The sequence below is a fragment of the Pleurodeles waltl genome, chromosome 5 (assembly GCF_031143425.1).
Source record: "Pleurodeles waltl isolate 20211129_DDA chromosome 5, aPleWal1.hap1.20221129, whole genome shotgun sequence".
Taxonomy (NCBI): domain Eukaryota; kingdom Metazoa; phylum Chordata; class Amphibia; order Caudata; family Salamandridae; genus Pleurodeles; species Pleurodeles waltl.
Window position 1 is genome coordinate 1,757,389,921 of NC_090444.1, and position 22,358 is coordinate 1,757,412,278.

The window sequence follows — 22,358 nt, forward strand, 5'->3', positions numbered from 1 at the left end:
GAATGATGCTGGGGCAGGGACTGCTGTCTTCCAGTGGATATAGCTTCTGGGGGTGATGTATGGACTTCATCCGGCATTTCATATGAGTCCATGTTCATCTCTGAGAGAGGTAACACCCTTGCCCTGCGTCTAGTTGGTGCAATAATCATAGACCCACTGGTGTTGGAGTCGGACTGTGTCTGTGTTTCAACATCCCCCACATTTCCACATTCTGCTGCAGCAGGGCCTGAGACATCTGCAACAACAATGTGCAGCATGTCATTTATGAATGTATCACAAAATGTTGCACAATAGTAATAAATGTACACTTACATCATATCACTGTGAGTTGTGTGTGTTGTTCCACTGTGTGGCTGTACACTTACTTGCTATCTATGTGGTATTTACAGGTTAGGGTTGTGGACTACCACTCCCATAAGGCATTGTTGGGTCGTATGTAAGATGTGGCATGGACTACTTATCACAATGCATTGCACTACTAGCTATTTTGTAAGTGGCATTTGTACATGAACATATGGGGATACACATCATTTCTGGCCTTACCTTTGCTGGTGCTAGGTATGCCTGATGTGTCAATGTCAGTGACCCCATTGACAGCTTCAGGGAGCAGTGTGGACTCCACCATGTCCTCCAGTGGTGTAGACGGTGTTTGGGTGGGTGGTCCTCCTCCGGTACTCCTTGCCTCCATCAGCCTGCTGGCTACCCTTTCTTTGGCATGGGAACACAAGTCGTACCATCTCTTGCGTATCTCCTCCACTGAGCACTGCACAACACCCACTGCGCATATTTTTGTTTGGATTTCCAGCCACAACTTCCTTTTCTCCTGTTCTGGCACCTGTAGTGAGTTCTTTCCAAACAGTTTGTCATGGTTCATGACAACCTCTTCAGTGAGCACCTCCAGTTCCTGCTCACTGAATTTGAGCTTGCGCTTCCTGTCTCCCTTGTCCTTCTCTTTCCCATCATTGGCCATCTTGCAGTTTGGTCCTGGCAGGTTCAGAAAAGCTGACTCCCTGGTGCTGGTCTGTGTCTCTCTGCCTGCTTCTGTGGATGTGGCTCCTGGAAACAGCATGGGCTGACTCATTTCCGGGTTGTGATGTCATCAGGCTGTTCCGGTTTGCCATTTTTGCTATTTGCAATTTTCAAATACTGAATCGCTATTTATTTTGCGATTCTGTATTTGGACCTCACAAATTGCATTTGCGATTTTTAAGAAATCGCTAATACCGAGTCGCAATTTTGATACATCCCATTTTGCATTTCTAAAAAAGTGATTTCTTAAAAATCGCTATTTGAGAATCGCGAACTGGAATTTTGATACATCTGGCCCTTAATGCTATGCTTATGACCTGTGAGAAGTGATCACTTTCGGGCGTTCTTGAATTTTAAACAAGGAAACCCTGGGGCTGGACCTGACAAAGGTGTAGTCAATTGTAGATTGGGACATGCCACTTGAAAACATTATTGATGCTGTGGGCAATCCCTTCTCACATTCCCATTCAAAATCGTCATCCCCTGACCCTCCAATAGTTATAGCAGATTTCCCACGTCTATTGAGCCCACGTTCTTCCTGTGCCTGGTGGCTTTCCCCGTCTGATGATTGTAAAAGTGTGTATTGAAGTCCCCTGAGATGAGCATTTGCCACCCCGGAACAGGTTTTGCCATAGCTTTACTGTGTGCATAATTAGCTCAAACCTTTCTTGTTTTCTTGCATTATCTGGATGAATATATATATTGATTATAAGCAAATCCAAGCGTTCCTGCATCTTTGCTTTGTCAGACAATTTCACGACTTGGAGCCAGTTTTCTCCTAAACCGATGACTTCAGATGTCCACTTATAGTTTTGGAGATATAGATAGACGTGCCCCTTTCAGATGGCCATAGATTGTGGCCTTTACTGCTGGTTTATGGTGTTCCAAAAATTCAACTAAGGGGTTAGGCGTTAAGCTCCGTGTCTCCTGAAGTAGAATTATGTCAAATTTTTGAAGGAAAAATGTCTCCTGATCTTGCGGTACTACTCCAAACCTGTGGACGTTCCATGAGCAAATGTTGATGTGCTCAAGCTTTACTTTCTGTGGATTTGTGTTTATTAAAGTGGTTCCTCCTTTTGTCTGTGCAAATCCTTCAGGAACGACGGGTATCATGGATGGCAGGAATTCAGGGCCAATCTTGCTTGTCTGATTCCATACGTTTGTACTGCATTTGGTGGTGCCTACCCTTTTGTGTACTTTGACTTCCTGTCTTGCAGGCCGGTCTTGCATCCCTCAGGAGCGATTTGGCTCTAGGTCTTTGGTTGCTGATGAAGAAGTCTGACCCAACCTTTGCAACAGAGGATAAGGGTATTTAGTGGGCTACAGTCTTTTCAGCATAGTTCCCCAAGTCTCAAAGTGAGATCTGTGGGCACAAATCAGCTCAACAATTTTTTCAGATTTCCAGGTTGTCAGTGTTTGTTCAGGCTGTTGCCAGGTGTCTGCTGGTCGAAATTTCACTGCTAATAAATTTGATGATCTTATACCTCCCAAGTCTGGAATATCCCTGAATAACTTAAGCAGATTTCCTCTATTCAGTATGTCATTTGAACCTTGAGAGGTGTATTCAGGCTGTAAGAGGAGCTTGGTGAGGCTGTGTTTGGTGCTGCTGGGTGAAACTAACTGATGGAATTCAGGTGAATGTTTTTCACACTATGTAACTTGTCCACCGCTATCTGTATTGTGCTGGGTGGGCCATGCTTGGTCCTGACTGATTTCTTTTTGGCTTTGACCATGACTTGTGTACATACCCAGCCTTATAGATTGTATTTCGCTGGGTGTCTCCAGATTTGTTATGTTGCCGACCCGCCCTTGTCTATTTGTCGTGATTAATATTGAGGCCCATATTTATACTTTTTTAGCGCCGCATTTGCGCCGCTTTTTGACGCAAAAACAGCGCAAACTTGCAAAATACAATTGTATTTTGCAAGTTTGCGCCGTTTCTGCGCCAAGAAATGACGCAAATGTGATGCTAAAAAAGTATAAATATGGGCCTGAGTTTCTATTGTTCGTTGGAGCTGCCCCATGATTGCTAAATGGTGCATCCTTGTCGTTATTGCTGTTACCCAAATTTTCTATTTGTCCTCCGCTTTTGATGTTTTTGTATGTGCTTGGTTGACTTTTACTGCTGTTTCCTCATACAATAGTTCTCTTTGGCTGACCAAATGTTCTCCTGTGATTGGGTTGGGTTGCTTGACCAGGCGTGAGTGCCAGTACTCAGCCATGTGTGACCATTGATTGGCCTTATGTCCTGGAGCGATTTAGCTCGTTTTGGTGTCTTTAGCTGTTCTTGTGTTGGTGGTGCCCGCTGAAGGCAAACCACCTCTTTTAATTGCACGGTCCAGTGATGGGTTGATAAGTGAGTTATCCAAATTGATTTTGCTTTGTTTAATAAACATTGGATACATTTCTTTGGCCTTTTCCTCTGTTGTCCTAAACTGCTTGTGCCTCGCCTTCCTTGCCCGCTTACATTGCCTTTTGGTTAATCTGCCTGGAGTCGGGCTCAGTTAGCAACACAAAAGGATGATGGACAGAGTGCTGAACAATGCAAACACTCGCCCCCAGTCACAGATTTGGGTTTAATCCATCGTTCTTTTGCTTACCATGCCACCCCAGTTTGGACCCAACCATATGCAAATCAATCTTGACCCTGTTCCTCATGGGAACAGTCCAGCCCGAACTGCCAAGCCAGGTCCTCACTGGACCAGACACAAGCATCCTGGGACCGGTTTCACCCTTCATCAGCAGGCTAGCTTAAATCCAGTGGCACAGTGAGCAAGGGACCCACGTCTGGGCATACCCTTACCACTTAGGGCAACATTAGCAACACAAAAGGATGATGGACGGAGGGCTGGACAATGCAAACACTCACCCCCAGTCACAGATCTGGGTTTAATCCATTGTTCTTTTGCTCACCATACCACCCCAGTTTGGACCCAGCCATATGCAAATCAGTCTTGACCATGTTCCTCATGGGAACAGTGCAGCCCGAACTGCCAACCCAGGTCCTCACTGGACCAGAAACAAGCATCCTGGGACCAGTTTCAGGGTTTCACCCTTCATCAACCAGGCTAGCTTGAATCCAGTGGCACAGTGAGCAAGAAGCCCACATCTGGGCATACCCTTCCCACTTAAGGCAACTTTAGCAATACAAAAGCATGATGGACAAAGTGCTGAACAATGCAAACACTCACAGATCTGGGTTTAATCCATCATTCTTTTGCTCACCATGCCACCCGAGTTTGGACCTAGCCATACGCAAATCAGTCTTGAACCTGTTCCTCATGAGAACAGTTCAGCCCGAACTGCCAAGCCAGGTCCGCATTAGACCAGAAACAAGCATCCTGGGACCAGTTTCACCCTTCATCAGCCAGGCTAGCTTGAATTGAGTGGCATAGTGAGCAAGGGATCCCCATCTGGGCATACCCTTCTCACTTAGGGCAACTTTAGCAACACAAAAGGATGATGGACGGAGTGCTGAACAATGCAAACACTCACCCCAATCACAGATCTGGGTTTAATCCATCGTTCTTTTGCTCACCATACCACCCCAGTTTGGACCCAGCCACATACAAATCAGTCTTGACCCTGTTACTCATGGGAACAGTCCAGCCCGAACTGCCAAGCCAGGTCCTCACTGGACCAGAAACAAGCATCCTGGGACCGGTTTCAGGGTTTCACCCTTTATCAGCCAGGCTAGCTTGGATCCAGTGACACAGTGAGCAAGGGACCCACGTCTGGGCATACACTTCCCACTTAGCAACACAAAAGTGATGGATTAAACCCAGATCTGTGACTGGGGGCGAATGTTTGATTTGGTCTGCATTCCGTCCATCAACTGTTCTTTTTACATTTGTCACCCCAAGTGGGAAGGGTATGCCCATACGTGGGTCCCGTAATCACTATGCCACCAGATTCAAGCTCGCCTGGCTGAAGAGGGGTAATACCCTGAAACCGGTCCCACGATGCTTGTATCTAGTCCAGGGAGGACCTGGCCTGGCAGTTCAGGCTGGACTGTTCCATGGGGAACAGGGTCAGGACTGATTTCCATATGGCTGGGTCTAAACTGGAGCAGCATGGTGAGCAAAGGAACTGAAGGATTAAATCAGATCTGTGACTGGGGGTGAATGTTTGATTTGGTCTCATTCCGTCCACCAACTTTTCTTTTCCCATTTGTCGCCCCAAGTGAGAAGGGTATGCCCAGACGTGGGTCCCGTGCTCACTTTGCCACCAGATTTAAGCTAGCCTGGCTGAAGAGGTGTGATACCCTGAAACTGGTCCCAGGATGCTTGTATCTGGTCCAGAGAGGACCTGGCCTGGCAGTTTGGGTTGAACTGTTCCCATGTGGAACAGAGTCGAGACTGATTTGCATATGGCTGGGTCCCAACTGGAGCAGCATGATGAGCAAAAAAACTGATGGATTAAACCCAGATCTGTGACTGGGGGTGAATGTTTGATTTGGTCTGCATTCCATCCATCAACTGTTCTTTTTGCTGGGCTCGGGGCACTTGGAGATTTAGATTAACTCAAATTCATCAGTGTTGTATTAGCTGTGGATTCTCCCTGATTTTTGGGGGGTTCTTTGATCATCTTTGCCTGTGAGTATGAGGTATCTTCTACCTGTTCCTTTGGGGATGCCTCCTGCAGTGTTATGGTGTTTTGATCTTTTCTGGCTACCACCCTGAAGGAGAGACACCATTATGTCCGGAAGTGTGGCCAGTTTATTGAATATTGGGCCACAGCTACAGGTTTCTGGTGATATGGTAGATGGGAACATGGCTTGGGATCTGGTGATGAGAGCTGCCAATGCATCCAGCATCTTGCTTCTTGATTCCCACAATATGCTCTGCCATCACATTCATTGACTCTATTTGCACGTTCAATTTGTCAGATTGCAGTTTCAACACTTTGAATGATTGTTGTAATGAAGCTATCCAGTTCTTCTCCCATCCTTTTCAGGTGTGTAACCTCTTGCTTTCATGTGATTCTCGGTCAATGTCTCCTGTTGAAGAGATCATTAGTAGCGACAAATGTGGATGATCATCTTTTCTACTGGCTCCCTTGTCACCTTTTATGGAGTCTGGTACTGGGTTGACTGTTGAGGTCTAACTGGGCTGTGTTAATTAAAATATTTTTCTTCCAATGGGGTTTCTGCTCTCTTGCCCTTCTTATCCGTGCCCAAGTTACTTCTCCATCTTGAGGATTCTGGAGAGGCTCCCTGATCTGTCTCATCTGGACCATGGTTACTTCCCAAGGACAGGTTACCTATTGATTTATATTCGAGGGCTTATAGGAGATCTGAATTGTTTGATAACGAGTGATCGGATACAAGAACACTCTTTTTGAATTTCTTGTGTCTGATCCTTGTTGTAACTGGTCATGTTAATTTCTTCTTCATTCTTAACCTTTTTGATTACAGTGCTTTTTTATTATTATTGCAGTGCTAGCTTTATCTCCTTGTTTCCCTGAGGTTTGTCTATTCTCTGTGATGACGTGCAGAGTGGACTTGGGCTGTACTTGTATTGTTTTACTGTTCTGAACCAGCCCCAGTGTGTTATACCGCCCTATGTTTTTCACTGTGTCGCCCAGTTGCTGTACAACCCATGTGATTCCCACCACCTCATTAAGGGTTATCCCATTCTGGAGCCCCTGCTCATCGCCTTTCTTGTCTTTCTCTGCTCTTTGAGGGTTGATTGGGCACAGTAGACCACATGCCTCTTCTGGCATAGATTAATTTACAGCCATAGGGTCTTTCAAAAAGGAAAATTTCTGATTGGGGTTTATCTTCCCAAAATAGGAAAACGTGGCTTCTACATGGGGTGCTGTGACAAGCCTCTCATTCTGTCTTGTTGATTTTTCCGTTGGATGTATCCAGAGCCTATGTTTGGGGTTTCCTGCGTGCCTCACAGGCTGGTTGCTGTCATGCCCGCCCTGATCTAATGCCTTTCGCAGACAATGTCGCCTCGGGTAATGCTTTTTGCTGATTATGTTTTCTACTGTCAAGTTTTCCGGGCCGGTGTGTTCTGTCCGTATAGTCACTCTCAATGCTCCACTCCTCTATGTGCCTCAATGGACCCTGCCCTGTCCTTATTTCAGGCTGAATGCTCGTCTGTATGCCCACTTCTATTGGCACTGTATCTAACGTCTTCTTTTCTTGTGGATCCCTGTCCTTCTGCTTTATGCTAGATTGACTGCGCTGCCACACCTCCTCTACCCTTGACGGACTGATGGCTTTGATGGAGGGGCACCAGCGTGCAGTACTGCAAAGAATCCAGCTGTAGAGCCCTCTGCACTGCCTCACCTCCTCATGGCTCCGATTTGCTGTTTGCCGTAATGGAGGGGCATGAACATGCCCTTTACTTGTGTCCTGTGTACAAGAAATTGCTCACAGATTTATCTGGGGGGCGCTGGAGGGTACACAAGGACACTGCAGGGCACTTAGTATGACTTGAGGTCGACTTGTTGATTGATATGTCCACCCCTCACCCTTTGCTTGTGACTGCTCCTTGGCCCCAACTTTTTAAGCTGGTTGCGCTGATAAGTCTGGTGTTGCTGGCAGACTAAAAGCCTTTCTTTCTTCTGTCTGGTCCACATTTGCTGGCACTTTAGCTGGTGGTATTGGAGTAAATTGCAATGGCTGGGTGCAGGCAGACGGTCGGGCGGTGCACCTGGCGCAGCTCCCAGTGCTGATTGTCGGACAGGAGCAGTCCCTGGCCCCTGGCTTAGCTGGGAAGGCCTTGCTGGGAGGGTCAAGTAATAACCTTTTGGGCCTGAAAGCCTGTATGCCGATGGGGGAGCTACTGGGAGCAGTGGGTGCTCAATCCCTCCACGCTTCTTACCTCCCCACTCTGCGCTCTACACCAGGTGCATGGGTATCGGTCACAGTCGGCAGACCACTGCTCCTTCCGATCTCCGGTGCCTCCAGTGCCTTCCAGCCACCATGCACACAGCTCAAAACTCTTCTCGCGACTTCCCTTGGCCTCACAACTGTCTGCGGTTCCCACTCGTGGCTTTTCCAGCGTTCCAGTCTTGTGGCGTGCTTCTCTGCAACTCGGTGCTCTGTGGCGTTAGACGTTCCCAAGTTTCTATTCTGAACAGCACATCCGGTACCTGTCAATGAGCTCATCAATCCTAGGTATAGGGTGAGCATCAGTCTTTGTGACTGCATTCAGTCCTCTGTAGTCCACACAGAGCCTCAACTCCTTTTCCCCCTCGAGAATTAGGTTTAGGTACCAGCTCCACTGGACTGGCCTATGGACTATCAGAAGCTCAATTACCCCCAATTGCAGCATCTTAACTTAGTTTTGATACAGGCTCTGACCTGGTCAGACAACATGTACAGCTTACTTTTGACAGGTAGGCTGTCACCAGTGTCAGTGTCATGAACACACCAAGTGGTGAGTCCAGGGGTCATGGAGAAAAGACCAGCAAACTGCCCAAGCAACTGCTTGCAATCTCTGTGCTTTGTTCTGTCAATTTGAGAGAGAGTACAACTCCCTTCACTGACCCATCTTGCACACTCTTCTCCTCCTTCATCGGTGACCATCAATGTGGTCATACCTGCCCTGTCTTGGTGGGGTTTCAACCTGTTTATATGAAGGACCCTATGAGGGTTTCTGGGGGTGCTAAAGTCTACCAGATAAGAAACTGCAGCCTTCTTTTCTAGTATTGGATAGGGCCCAGTCCACTTGTCCTGAAGGGCCCTAGGAGCTACAAGCTCCAACATCCACACCAACTGACCTGGTTTATATTCAGACATGGCAGTTCTCTAGTCATACCAGAGCAACATGATCTCTTGGCCTCCAAGTTTCTGCTTGCTTTGTACATGTACCCAGCCATGTGAGATCTCAGGCCTAGTACATAGTCCAGCACATTGTCCTTGGCTTCTTTTAGATGTGTTTCCCAAGACTTTCTCACTAGGCACAATGGCCCTCTTACAGGGTTCCCAAGCAATAATTCAAAGGGATTGAAGCCAACCCCTCTTTGTGGGGCACAATTGCCTTCTTACAGGGTTCCCAAGCAACAATTCAAAGGGATTGAAGCCAACCCCTCTTTGTGGAACATCTCTGTATGCAAACAGTAGACATGGTAGGAGAACATCCCATGTACTCCTGAGTTTGTCAGACAAATGATTGGTCATACCCTTCAGGGTCTTGTTGAACATTTCTACCAGACCATTAGTCTAGGGGTAATATAGGGTGGTGAACTTGTAGGTAACACCACACTCTTTCCACATCGCTTTCAGATAGCTGGACATCAAATTCATGCCCCCATCTGATGCAACCTCCTTTGGGAAACTCACTCTGGTGTACACACCAAGTAGGGCTCTAGCCGCTGAAAATGCAGTGACTGTTCTGAGGGGAATTGCCTCGGGGTACCTGGGGGCATGGTCCACTACCACCGAGATATACCTGTTCCCTGATGCAGCTGGTGGGTCTAGGGGACCAACAATGTCTATCCCCACCTTCTCAAAGGGGGTTCCAACCACTGGCAGTGGTATCAAGGGAGCCTTTGGTTCACCACCTGTCTTTCCACTGGCCTGACAGATTGCACAGGAGCTGCAAAACTCTTTCTTTTTGGCAGACATATTGGGCCAAAAAAAATGGTTCACCAACCTGTTGCAAGTCTTATTCTGACCCAAATGACCTGCCAAGGGGAGGTCGTGGCTCAGGGTGAGGAAAAATTCTTTATACTTTCATGGCACCACCAACCTCCCGGTGGCACCCTCCTTGAGGTCTCTAGCCTCAGTATATAAGACTCCCTCATCCCAGTAAACGTTATGGGACCTGCTACATCACCCTCTATTTGCTTAGAGGCAGTCTGCCTCAAGCCCTCAAGAGTGGGGCACTCTCTCTGTTCCTGGCAGAACTCTTCTCCAGTGGGCCCACTTGCTCCTGTCAATTCTGCCAAGTTGGGCAGATCTTGTAGGGGTGAAACACCATTCTCAGGGGTCAGCTCCCCTTGTACCCAGTGCCCTTTCTCTTGTCATTGGATACTTGGCCCAATATGTCAGAGCCCAAGTGCCCACCATTTCCCTGCTGAGCAGCATGTGACCTGGTCACAGCACATACCTACTCAGGGAGATCCAGCATCCTTGTATGGACCATTCTCTCTACCCCTGACCAGTCAGAAGCTTGAAGATAATTTCCCAGTACACAATCCACTGGGAGTGCAGGACGCACAGCTACCTGCTTAGGGCCTATCGCACACCCCAGCCCAAACTCACCACTGCCATGGGATGAAGTTTGGTTCTGCTGTCTGCATAGGTTACCTGGTGGTACACACCAGGTATAATCTGCTCTGCAGAAACCAGCTTCTCTGTGAACATAGTCACACTGAGTCCTGTGTCTCTCAGAGCTTCAACCTCAGTCCCTTTGATTTTACACCTCTGTCTGTACCACTCCATGCTGGGAGGCAAGTTGGCCAGGGTTGCAATTACCACACCACCCGTGGACACTAAGGATGCCTCGGTTAACCCTTTCCCCCATCTCTGGGTCAAACTCCACCCCCACACCTACACTAGCAATTCCTGTGGACCACTGCCTACGAGTGGGAGGCTTCATTGTACAGACAGCATCTCCTCTTCAGTGACCTGACAGGTGACAGTCAAAACACTGCCCTGCCTTTATTAGGCCACAAAACATTCCTGCCTTTGTAGGATCAAAATTCTTCCCCAAGCACCCCTTCTCCTTGAAAGTGGCAATGGCTCGGGGTCACATCCTCTTGTGCAGGTTTTTGGGGACCTTGTGAGAACTCCTTTTGTTTTTGACCTTCCTTCCCCCAGGATTTCCCCTGGGAGGGGATGGGGCCTGTGCTCCTTTCTTTTGGTCACCCCCATGGTGTTGAATAGACACCCTGGTTCTCATCCACTCATCAGCTGTTTCCCCCAGCTCTCTGGGACCAGACAACTTTGAGTCCACTAGATACTGGCGTAACATCTCCTGTATACAATGTGTCAGGATGTCCTCTTTAAGTATTAAATTGTACAACCCCTCATAGGTCCTCACTTGGTTACCCTTAATCCATCATTCTAGTGCCTTCACTGAGACATCTACAAAGTCCCTCTATGACTGTGTGCTCGCCTTCTGGATGTCCCTGAACTTCATCCTGTACTGTTCAGGGGTCAAACCAAATTCCTTGACTAAGCATTGTTTCATGTGAGAGTAGGATTTTGCCTCATCCCCCAGGTAGGGTCAGGAGCCTATCCCTCCCAGCTATTGGAATCTTTTCCCACAGGAGTGAACCCCAATACTTTGAGTGAGCCTTCCCTCCCTCCCCTAGCTGGGAGCATGAACCTAGTGATGGAAGTAGTGGACAGGGCATCATGCTCTTCCTCCTGGTGGAGGTCATTGGAGGTATTGCCTCACCCCTCCCCTTCATTCTCTGGGGCTGTCTGTGCCCAGGCCTTAAGGGACCTAATCAATTCAGCTTTCCTAAGCTTGTTGTTATTAGATAGCCCCCGGGACCTACACTGAACACTAAGCTAAGCTTGTTTGTTCAGTTTAGCCAGATCCAACTCAATGGTATCTCTAGTGGTGGGTCACACAAACTATGCAATCGGAAATAGAACACATGGAAAAGAAAAATAAATGGATTCAAAATCAGTTTTAGTCCAAATCCCAAAAATCCAAAATCAAAAGTTTTGTTCTAAATCAATTTAGCAGCTTTTTACTGATCTTAACTCACTTTACTGTATAGTGTAATTCAAACACAATCCCACATCCACACCACTGCCACCACTTTTGTGGAAGTTGGTGCAAGGAAGCTCTTTTCACCTGTTACTTTCAGAGAGTCTACGCCTCAGTCCTTTTTGAAGCAAGGTAAAGTCTTTTGGGCTGTGGTTCCAGTGTGCAGCAGGCGCAGTCCTTTAAGTGTGCAGGCCTCTTGGTTGCAAACCAGGGTTCCACCAGGGCAATCCTTCTTGTTGTTGTCATTTCAGACAGCAAATCTGAATTTCATTGCAGATCAGTCACTTTTGTTCAATCATCTTGGGGGACAGTCATTGGGTATCCTTGTCCAATGAGCTGCAGGGTGCCACCCCGGAGTATTACAATTCCTCCAAAGTGTGACATCTTCTTGACCCATAAAGCACTGCACTTTCCAAGATGGATGATTTTCCTCCAAAGAAATACGATCTGGCTATACCAACCCCCTGATATAGTTCAGTTCCATTAACTACCCCTCTGGACTTCTGCAAATTCCTTTCCTAAGCCCACCATCTATCTGTAGGGCACAGGGTTGAGAGGGCAGGCCTGGCTGCATTCCTTTCTGACTGGTATCCTTTTGAAGCCTCAGCTTGATTCACCCAGCCCCCTTCCTGGCTTGGCTTCATCTGCCTACACCCCCCACCCCTTCACCCCCACCATCAAATAACCTCTGCTCAGTGCAGGCCACTTATCACTTTATCAAAGCAGCCGGGCTAATCCTGTTAGGGCTGACCAATCGGGAGAGACCACTAGCAGGCTGGAATTTGGCTTACAATAAATAAAGTCTCATAACTTATTTTCCGTATAAGTTATACTAAATTCAACAATTGCTAATTGTTGGAGTTATAATTGCCATTCATTGGAGTCCTTTCATGGTATTTCATCTTTTTCCTAGCACTATTTAGGCATATGAAAAATATTTCCATTATAGCCTATGGATCCAACTTTCTTCAATGGGGGAAACTGAAAGGTGCACCAGGACATGTAAAACGTCTTTTATAATGTCACTGCTTATAGTTACATGCCACCCTACCCCGTGGGCATGTAGGGGAGACCTTGGGGTGACTTGTATGCAAGGAAAAGGTAGATTGTTACTTTGGAAGTACCTTTAATTCCAAAGTCGAATTTGCATATATTTTACATTTTAAAGACAGTTTGCATGGCAGGGCTGCCTTTAAAAATGACATTATTTTACCAAATGAGGCAACCACAAGAAACCCTTAGACCTGGGAAACTAAATCAAATATCAAAAAGTTGGTCCTCAGGGAGAAGTGTATGCCTACACTTCCACGGCACTCCTAACTTTGTATTCAGAGACTATTTATAACCAAACATACCATCATTCAGTCAGTACAAATTACTTTTTATTTTTATCATCCTGACCAAATCATTCTTCAGTTATAAAAAACTTTTAAACCATAGGTGCTCCTAAAAAGTAATGGCGCAGTGCAGTGATTATAGTGATAATTAAAGTGCCATAGTGTTTTATACAATATTTACAAAAATGTGGTTATAAACAATCAAGATGAACAGTGAACTTCAAAAAGACCCCTTTATTCCAAGTGTCTTGAAGTCACCTTATATGTTAACCCACATTTGATAGTCAGCGTTTCGACCCTATATAAAATTAATTAAAGGGTCATCTTCAGGACTAAAAGTTTTTTGTGTCGGTCGCACCTATATTTATAAGTTTTTTTTTTCTCTTTAATTCAAGTCAATAGCATTTTTTATGATTTTCGCCGTGTTGAGCAAAGAAAATCTAGTTCTTCTCTGTCGTGGTGTAGAATCACATGCACCCTAATATCCTTTAGGAACACTTCGATCCGATCTTTATGTGTGTATCTAAACGCAGTCGCCTCCTGTTTAAACATGACAGCAGGCACACAGCAGTACTCACTCCAGTGCAGGAAATCTACTGGGCATCTAAATTTCCCTGCCCTATTATATACTAAGGACTATAGGTAGTTTGAATCCCCCTTGCCCTATTATCTACTAGGGACGTACAGGGTCTATCATTGTCAATTGGAATTATAACATTGTGCCATTTGACCATGTACCTTTTATTCAGAGCACTGGCCCTGGGCCTGTTAACCAAAGCCCAGGCACAGTACGTTACCATCAGTATCAGTCAAAAACATTGGGGTAAACATGCTAAAAGGGTGACTTTCTCACACTCATACATTTTTTAACAATGCATAACATCACAGAATTTTCACTACAATTCTACAAATAACTATCTGCACATTATAAATCTCTAGTTGATACAGAAATTGTGTACAGCAAAACATGACAATTCTTTATCATTCACAGAAATCCACAGGAGAATAAATTCTAAGAAGAAACTTTAGTCTTTCTCACATTGTTTTGGCAACAGACCATTAATTTAAGCCAAATGAAATGTACACCAGCCACTCATACTAACTGCTTTCAGTTGCTACCTTGTTTGTACGAAGTATTACTTGCACTTAACACATCACTGACAGCTAAAGTGAGCACCATATAACGTTTGCCATATTGATTCAGACTTGTCTTTAGGACTATTTTGAACATGCACATATGTAGTTACAGTGAATCTACCCAGTATATGATGAAGGGCTCTATACTACCTACAATGACATATCATTTTGAGTAATTTATGGATCACTAGCATGGATGATGTCATCTGGATGTCACCAGTAATGTCACCAGTTATGTAATTTGAGATGTCACCAGTTAAGTCATCAATTATGTCATTTAACATGTCATAAACACTGCATGTTGGGTGCTGCATGTTATGGATAGCTCAGTAAATTATAACTGGTGAATTTCTGCATTTTCTGTTTTTTTTTTAAATGTTAGTTTTTGTATTATTTCAACATCTAACTATAAAAAAATGTCATTATCTTAGCAATAGTGGCTCTGTAGTCAGCATTTCCAAAGGAAAGCAGTTTTTATATTTTTAATAACTTTGGCACCATATAAAGAATCTGCATCAATCTTTCCAAAAGAAAAAAATCCTCTACTTTGGACTGTTCATGGCAGGTTTTGTCCAGATCCATTAAGCAGGGGCCAAGTAAGAGTGTGTGTCAGAGGGGCACAAAAGTGTCTTTTGTAATTTTATATCTATAGGAAGTTTTGCTCTTCAATACAGAAACAACAGCTGAACAGAAGTATACTAAATTTGACATGAAGTTAGAACTTTACTCAATGATGTGCCTTTTTGGTTTAGTGTAAATTGAGTCAGTCATTTTGGAGGAATTAGCGTCTAAAAACTGTTGAGCATGAAGAAGTTAACAATTTCCCCCTAGAATATTGTCTATTTTTAGAGGTCTTGTTTAAGCTTTCATAATTCTTTTCCACAAAAGCTATCCTCACCCAGTTAGCATTCATTTTATCAAAGTTCCTGGGGATAGTAAATGTATGCAGGGTTTGTGGAGGGAACCAAGAAAATAACCAAAATATTGTAAAAACAAAATGGTAAAAAGATGCTGTTCAATAAATCATTTTTTTTCTTCTGAAAATTGCATTATAAAAAAGTTTTCTTGCTAGCATCACTATCTTACCCACTCTCAGGAACAAGTGGAGTTGATAAAGGAAACCAATATTTTTACTGTATTTTTTGCACTTTTCTTAGTGGTAGTCCATTATTCCTATTTATTGTTGTTTAAACTGTTTTGTATTTTGTGGTGGAAACAGGGCTGAAACCCATGCATGAACCCGGAACTCTACAAAAGTTACATACCATTATGTTCACCAGACCCTTCTAGTCACTGGGATATATAGGGGTCTTTACGAGTGTGGCAGTCTACAGACTGCAAAACTCATAGCAGTGGTCTGGACTGCCACCAATTGCTGCGGTCCGACCTCCACCTTAAAACCCTGATGGTTGGACCGCCAGGGAACCACCAGCTTCGTTAGGATCCTGGATCCCAGTAGTCTGGAGGTGGCAGAGATCCTAATGCGTCAGGGCTGCGCTGCCCTGGGGATTACGACCTTGTTCTCCGCCAGCCTTTTCATGGCAGTGACACCGCCATGAAAATGCGGGTGGAGAACAGGTGCATGGGGCCGCAGGGGTGCCCCTGCACTGTCCATGAATTTGGCATGAGCAGTGTAGGGGCCCTCCTGCCCAGCACCCTCACAATGTCACTATCAGCTTTGCCTCATCCCCCAGTAGGGTCAGTCTCTATGTAGAAGTAAACATTGCAAGGGTGCATGGTGCACTCTGCGGCCTACAGCATTTCTGTTGCTTGATTTTGAGCCGGTGACGATGCAGTAGCCTGTTTAACCCTAGGCTGACGGGAGGAAACTGATATTTCCACCCCCAGCGGGAAACTCTTAACGGGCCGCCAGGGAGGTAACCTGTGTGGCGGCAACCTCCCCGTCAGAAGTTCGGCGGACGGTGGAAACAGTCTGCTGAACTCGTAATGACACCCATAGTGTTCGTTGGTTGTCCAAAAACACACAGTACCCAGAGCCAACAACTGAGCTGTTTTTCATTAGGTACCAACCTTGCAGCTATCCATATTATAAAATCTAATGAGTTAAAAATTGGTATGAAGGAAACCTATGTATCCATAAAACGTGCATAAGATATTGAGTTTAAGAAAAATGCTTATTTGTACAGCTCTGAATTTTGGGTTATTTATGGTATTGTGTGGGGTTCTTTCTTGCACACTGGCTTACATTTGGAAGCCAAAAATGGAGAGAAATGCAATTGTTCTATTATTCTGTATTTCCTAATTTCTCCTGATAAAAAAGTACCCCAATTGTGTGGGTGGGTCATGCTCCTGTTATAGAAGTCCTAAAACGCAATGTGGCAACATTCAAAATCAACCTTTTTGGCAATGTAGAGATCTGCTGAACTTGGGAAACCAGGGAAAGCTACCAAATACAGACATTTATAAAAACTACATACCCAGAGGAGTTCAGGGTAGTCTGAGATGTGTGCCACAGACAATGCCCTGCAAACCATAAATGATGGCTTGAAATCACACATTTTCCGCCTCTTTCTGTGACCAAAACTTTCAGACTATGAGAAGATGCACAAAGTTCCAATCAGCCAGTGTTCCCACACTTCTCCCAATAAACAAATGTTATTTTTTAATGCAATGATAAACGCAAATTTACAAAAATGACAGTAAAGATTTTTTTTACAAAAACACATTCTGTAATTAAATACATAATTATAAACCAAATTGTATTAAATACAAATAAACATTTTAGTACGGGTGGATATTTTTTTCCAATATTTTTTAAAATGTTTATAACGTAAATTAATATATTTACATTAATGTACTGTGCAATACACATTTAATTTTAATTGACCTGCTATTACTATTTATTTTAATAGTTCCAGGTTAATATTAAATATTTTAAAGTAAGTTACATTTATACCATACAATAAAATATTTTAAATTTTTTTAATATTAAAGTTGAATTATTTTGCCTATTTTTTCCATAGGGAGATCTCCATCCTGGTGCTGGAGATCTCGACTAGCAAGCAAAAAGTTACTAGTAGAAGCTTTACATTACTAAATTCTGATGTAGGAAGCTCCATCCACTCATTTGAGGGGTTGGGGATGTGAAAGTCTGTGTCTAGTTGTAGTCTCTACTCAGAAATGGTGAATACCAAAAAAGTATCATAGTTATACCTCAGTATAGGACTAAATATACACATGTAGATTTACCTTTGTGAATTGGGCACAAAATATTTATTTATGTACCTAATAAACTATTTGTATCAGCAATACTCTTTTATGTGTGTTTAGTGCACTAGTGTATGTGTAACACAACAGTGAGCATGCATGAATAATTGGATTAAAGGCATAAGTAAATCGCAATTGATGAATCCCCCTAATGTGTGTCATGATGCGACAACACATTATTGATCTGTTTGACAGCGCATAAAAAATGGCTATGTTTCCAGTATGGTCTCCTGATCAATCTGTACACTCTAATAATATGTAGGAAGTTGGCCAGTAAGAAGAAAAGAGGAAGTAATCATCAGTGGGGTAAAATAATTGACTGGAAAATGCCTTCTGTCACCAATTCTCTTAATCAGTCTACAACAATAACAATAGCATAGCCTTAAGCTCATAAATGAACACAAATGTGCTTCACTGTTCACTAGTTAGCCTTACATACCTGCGCAGAGATGTCGATGAGATTTTGGAGAGGTAAACTCATGCCTTCCCCCGTCTTCAAGAAATCCAGTAAGCATCCTGAAAGAGAGTAAAGTAAAACCTTTGTATTAGAAATGAAGCATCCACAAAAAAAGGTGATTGTGCTTAGAAATTACACACTGTACCTATGGTCTCATGTATCATTACCCATTCTGTATCTACGGGCAAACGCGTTGACACAAAAGGGTCATAGTTATTTGAATGGCTTGCCCCTTAATATAATGGAGCATGCCTTCTTTAGGTGAGAATAGGCAATGACTGACATTTTTAATTTTAAATTAGTACATTATGGCAGCATGTCAGGGGGTGCTTAAATGCCCAAATAGTCCTATTCACATCCATTCAGGCAAGCACTAAAATATCTGGATAGGACAAAATGTGCAGTAATACAATAAAGCAATAGAATATGTTGAGAGTTGACTCTCAATACTGTCAGAATTGCATTGATCCACACACACAGGACCCTATATTTTCCACTCAAAACTCATGCTCTAATGCTGTTGGAGTGTGTCTTTTAAAATTAATATTAACATGAATAGCTTGCAATATATTGTGTAATGAAGCTGCATAGACAAATGTATTAACATAAAATAATGCACACGTTTGAAATGTGCCCACGGGGAGTAGCTATCAATGTATACGAAGACTAATGAAACAATGAAACATATTAATGGGGAATTAACTATGTACTAATGTTTTGAATTTATACTAGCATATCATAATTAAAGTTATGTATTAGGGGTTTGCATATTAAATCATTGGACCTTAGTTTTAGTGAGGGTCTGGGCCTAGCTGCCTGGTCTCATGTTAAACTGTATCTTTCTAACGTGCAATGTGCTGTTTTCCTGAAGGACACGAAGTTGTAGTTTTCCAGAAGCTATGTGTGTGTAGCCGTAGTAAATTCTTTCTCATGGGACCCGACTTGCTCAAGGAGACATTCTTGCTGAATGCAACAGTGTAATTCGTAACAGGTTCAAGGCTGCCTGGAGTAGGAGAAAACAATGGAACTACTGACTGGAGCGTAAAGTGTAACTTTTCTTACCTGACATTCCTACCGATGAAGACGTCAATAACATGAACCAATCAACGACATGAGAACTGTGGTTTGTGGAAAATTCTGGTGAAGTGCGTGGAGAATTATTGGACAGAGATAATGATGCACCAAATATTATCCAATAGGGAATTAAGGGCTAGTTCGACAGTTTTGATTTAACTGCATGACCCGAGGAGAAACCAGCCATTATTAGCCATTCTGATCCATTCTTCATTGCTTGCCATTCCTTGCCATTTAGGCTATTCTTTTGAGACTTTGCCGTTTTATTTGTCCTGATACCTTAAACCAATCCTCTACCTATTCCTTACTTGATACTTACTCCTCCTCCATATGAGGGAAGAGTCTTGTTTCTTAGCTATGCTATATTGAGACTTTGCCCCGTTCTATCTCAGCTGATGATGAATCGACTGATGTCCTAAGGACGAAGACTGATGCTGCTTGCTGATCCGTTAGAGTGGTAACTATCCGATGCAAAATTGTAATTGTCTGTTTGCCTTTCCTTTCTAGGTACTAACTGCTCTTTTGATAGAGTCCATAGTTAGATGTTTTCTAAATTCATGTTAACTAAATTGTTTTGCATGAGGCCCAACATGCTGATGCTAATTTGAGGTTAGTTAAGGGGTTCACAAAATCGGACGCAAATAGACAAACGACTGGGTTCTTGCTTTGTTGAATCATATATTAACACATCTTTGCTGAGTCGCTTTATATTAATGATGTGCCTAAATACTGAATGAATATTCTCTATGTATTGATCAACTGCATTCTAAGTACTAATTAGACAAGTTCTTAATGAGATTGATTGCCAATGAGATTAACTGTAATGACATTAGATTGTAACCAATAGGGAAATAAATATCCTAACACTTGACTAAATTGGTCTGGTTATTCATGACTGAAAGGTCATGGTGTGTTCAACTTATTGATTCATATTAAATGTTATTGATTAGCTTAATGACTAGTCATTGTGAATATAGATTGAGTTATTGATATATCTATATATATTGATCTGTGATGCAAAAGGATACCTCGTACTGGGAAGCCCCCGAACGTTGCCCAAAGGTTCATCGACCTAGGCGTGTCTCCTTGTAAGTTTACTTATCAAGGCTCTGACGCGCTAGCAGTTTCTGGTAGCAGAGGACGGTTTGGCCCTTTGGGGCCCTGGGACGAGGGACCACGATTTGATAGAGTTGACGGTTCAAAAGGTCGGGTAGGAATACATGAGCGTGGTTTGGAAGTAAGCAAGGTGTATCGGAAAATTGGGTTTGGGAAAATTATTATTTTTGAATGATGCAAATTGGAGAGATGATGGGCCCCTAAGTCCCGAATGACTTTCTCGGAATCTCGGAGCTTGCCGAAGGGAGTTTGAGTATGTTCTCGGCGTTCTAGTGATAGTGTGAATGAAGTAGGTTTTTCTCTAGCACAGCTTATGCATATCGCAGATGAATCGTGAGGTTTGTGAGGATTTTCGGCCAAATGGTGATGTTTTAGTAGGAGTGTGCGTACTCTGCAGTTTGAGAGTAGGGAAGTCGGCAAACTTCATGTGAGTGTGGTGCTTTGTGCTCAAAAATTGTCCATGTGGTTGTTGGTGAAGTACGGACCCTGCGTGGTCTAAGACTCCGGAGTATATTGCAAAGTGTATGAGACACTTGGTTTATGTTGTAATTTGTGCAGTTTAATGGGTCAATGGTGAAATCGGCGAGTCGAGTATGAGTCAAGGTGAGTAAATGAAAACTTCGATGGAGATTTGGTGAGTTCTAAAGTGCACTAGAACAACCCATTGACAAGTCGAGAGTAGAATTTGCGGGTCAAATGTTGCTTGCGAGTGCAGGATCTGAGAAGGAGAGGCTAAGCGAAATCTCTGTAAAGTTCTGAAGCGATTGTGTTACCCTTTCCTGTAGTAAACCGGCAAATTTGAGTTGTTTTTGTTGGTGCTCGCAATATATTGCATTAGTTTTTGTGTGAATCGAGAGTGAGGAGGACGAGCCGCAAGACTTTGTCAGCCGCAGTGTGTGTGAGTGTGACGTCATTGGAGCCACGCTGGGATAGGTTGGGTAGTGAGAAGGGTCACGCTCGGATTGGCAGCCGTCCGTGAGAGGCAATTGGTTAAAAGGGTAGGCGAAGAGAGTTCTGGGAATTAAAGTCACTTCTTGATTTGATTGTGAACAAAATAAAAGACGCAAAAATTAAAATTTTCAATGCGTCAAAGAGCGCTTTGAGGGGAGATGTATATATTACTGTGAGTGTAGGGGAGGCTACACTGCCAGAAGATACACCGGCTTATGCCGTAATGGAGGAGAAGGGTGTTGCGCCATGTCTTTGGCTAAAGCAATGGTGCAACGCGACAGAGAAAGAGGGGTGCTTGGTGTTTCCGGAGCACGGAACGTTCAATTTGAGGATTTTGGAAAATTTGCAGAGGGTGCTGAATGAGCTAAAGCCACCTCCGAGGCCCAGTTTGTGGCGTTAGCAATTTGGGAACTGATGGCAATACGACAACAGCAACAGAAATTTGAGAGGAGAATGAGGAAAGCATAAAAGACACTAGCGGAGGCTAGGTGGGATAGTGCACAGAGAGTCTGGAGGAGAGAAACAATAGACGGGGTTAGGCTGTTTCCAGCAATAGCTCAAGAAGGTGAAGACAAGGGAAGGAAAGCTACTTGTAAGACTGACAAAAGTCCTTCCAAAGACAAAGAGACTAGGAAGCCCTGGGCAGAGACAGATGACTCGGACGATGATTAGTTCCTTAATCAGTTGCTGAATGACCGACCACCGCCATATGCAATAGATGACAATAGACTAACTACTAGCACATGTCCTGCAGATCCGACCCAAGAAAAGGTGGCAACGAGCCCGATACAGGTTAATCCTGTCTCAACACCAGCTCCAGTACAGAGTAGTTTTAGCGTGTCCACTGCTCAAGGTATGCAATCTCAGCTGCAACCACCACAGGTTCAGAGACTTTACCCTGATGTCCCAATCTTAGAGACTACCACAAACCTGATGGTGCCGACAGAACCGGCATACTCAAGACCAAAGCTGATTCAGACTGAGCCAACTCCATTCTTACTGCCCCAGGTACAGAAACAAATGATTCCGAATTATACCTCGGTCACAGGACCGCAATCAGCCATGGCACCAGAAATGAAGCAGAATATGGGAGTTAACACTTCACAGGTTTTGGGAAACAGGCAGACCCCAGCTGCCATATCCTTGCCCATTACAGTGCGTCTGCCAGTACCATTATATGTGCAGGTGAAGCCTAGTGTATGCGATCAGGGGAATATGACCCAAGAGATGACAAGAGGAGGGTTCGTAGGGAGCTCTCAAGGGATGACTCCAGTGGATCCGACATTCAAGAGATCTAGGTCCCTGTAAGACTTTGGCCCAATTGGGGCCCCTCCGGAAGCTATG

General features: G+C 44.1%; 1 protein-coding gene across 1 annotated transcript in view; it reads right to left on the reverse strand.

Annotated features, from left to right (window-relative positions):
- The window catches only part of BLK (BLK proto-oncogene, Src family tyrosine kinase), a 380,194-nt gene that overhangs the window by 79,355 nt on the left and 278,481 nt on the right, over positions 1-22,358 (reverse strand). The window contains exon 10 of the mRNA XM_069236157.1: positions 17,856-17,932. Coding sequence (XP_069092258.1) covers positions 17,856-17,932 — 77 coding nt within the window. The remainder of the gene's footprint in view (positions 1-17,855; positions 17,933-22,358) is intronic.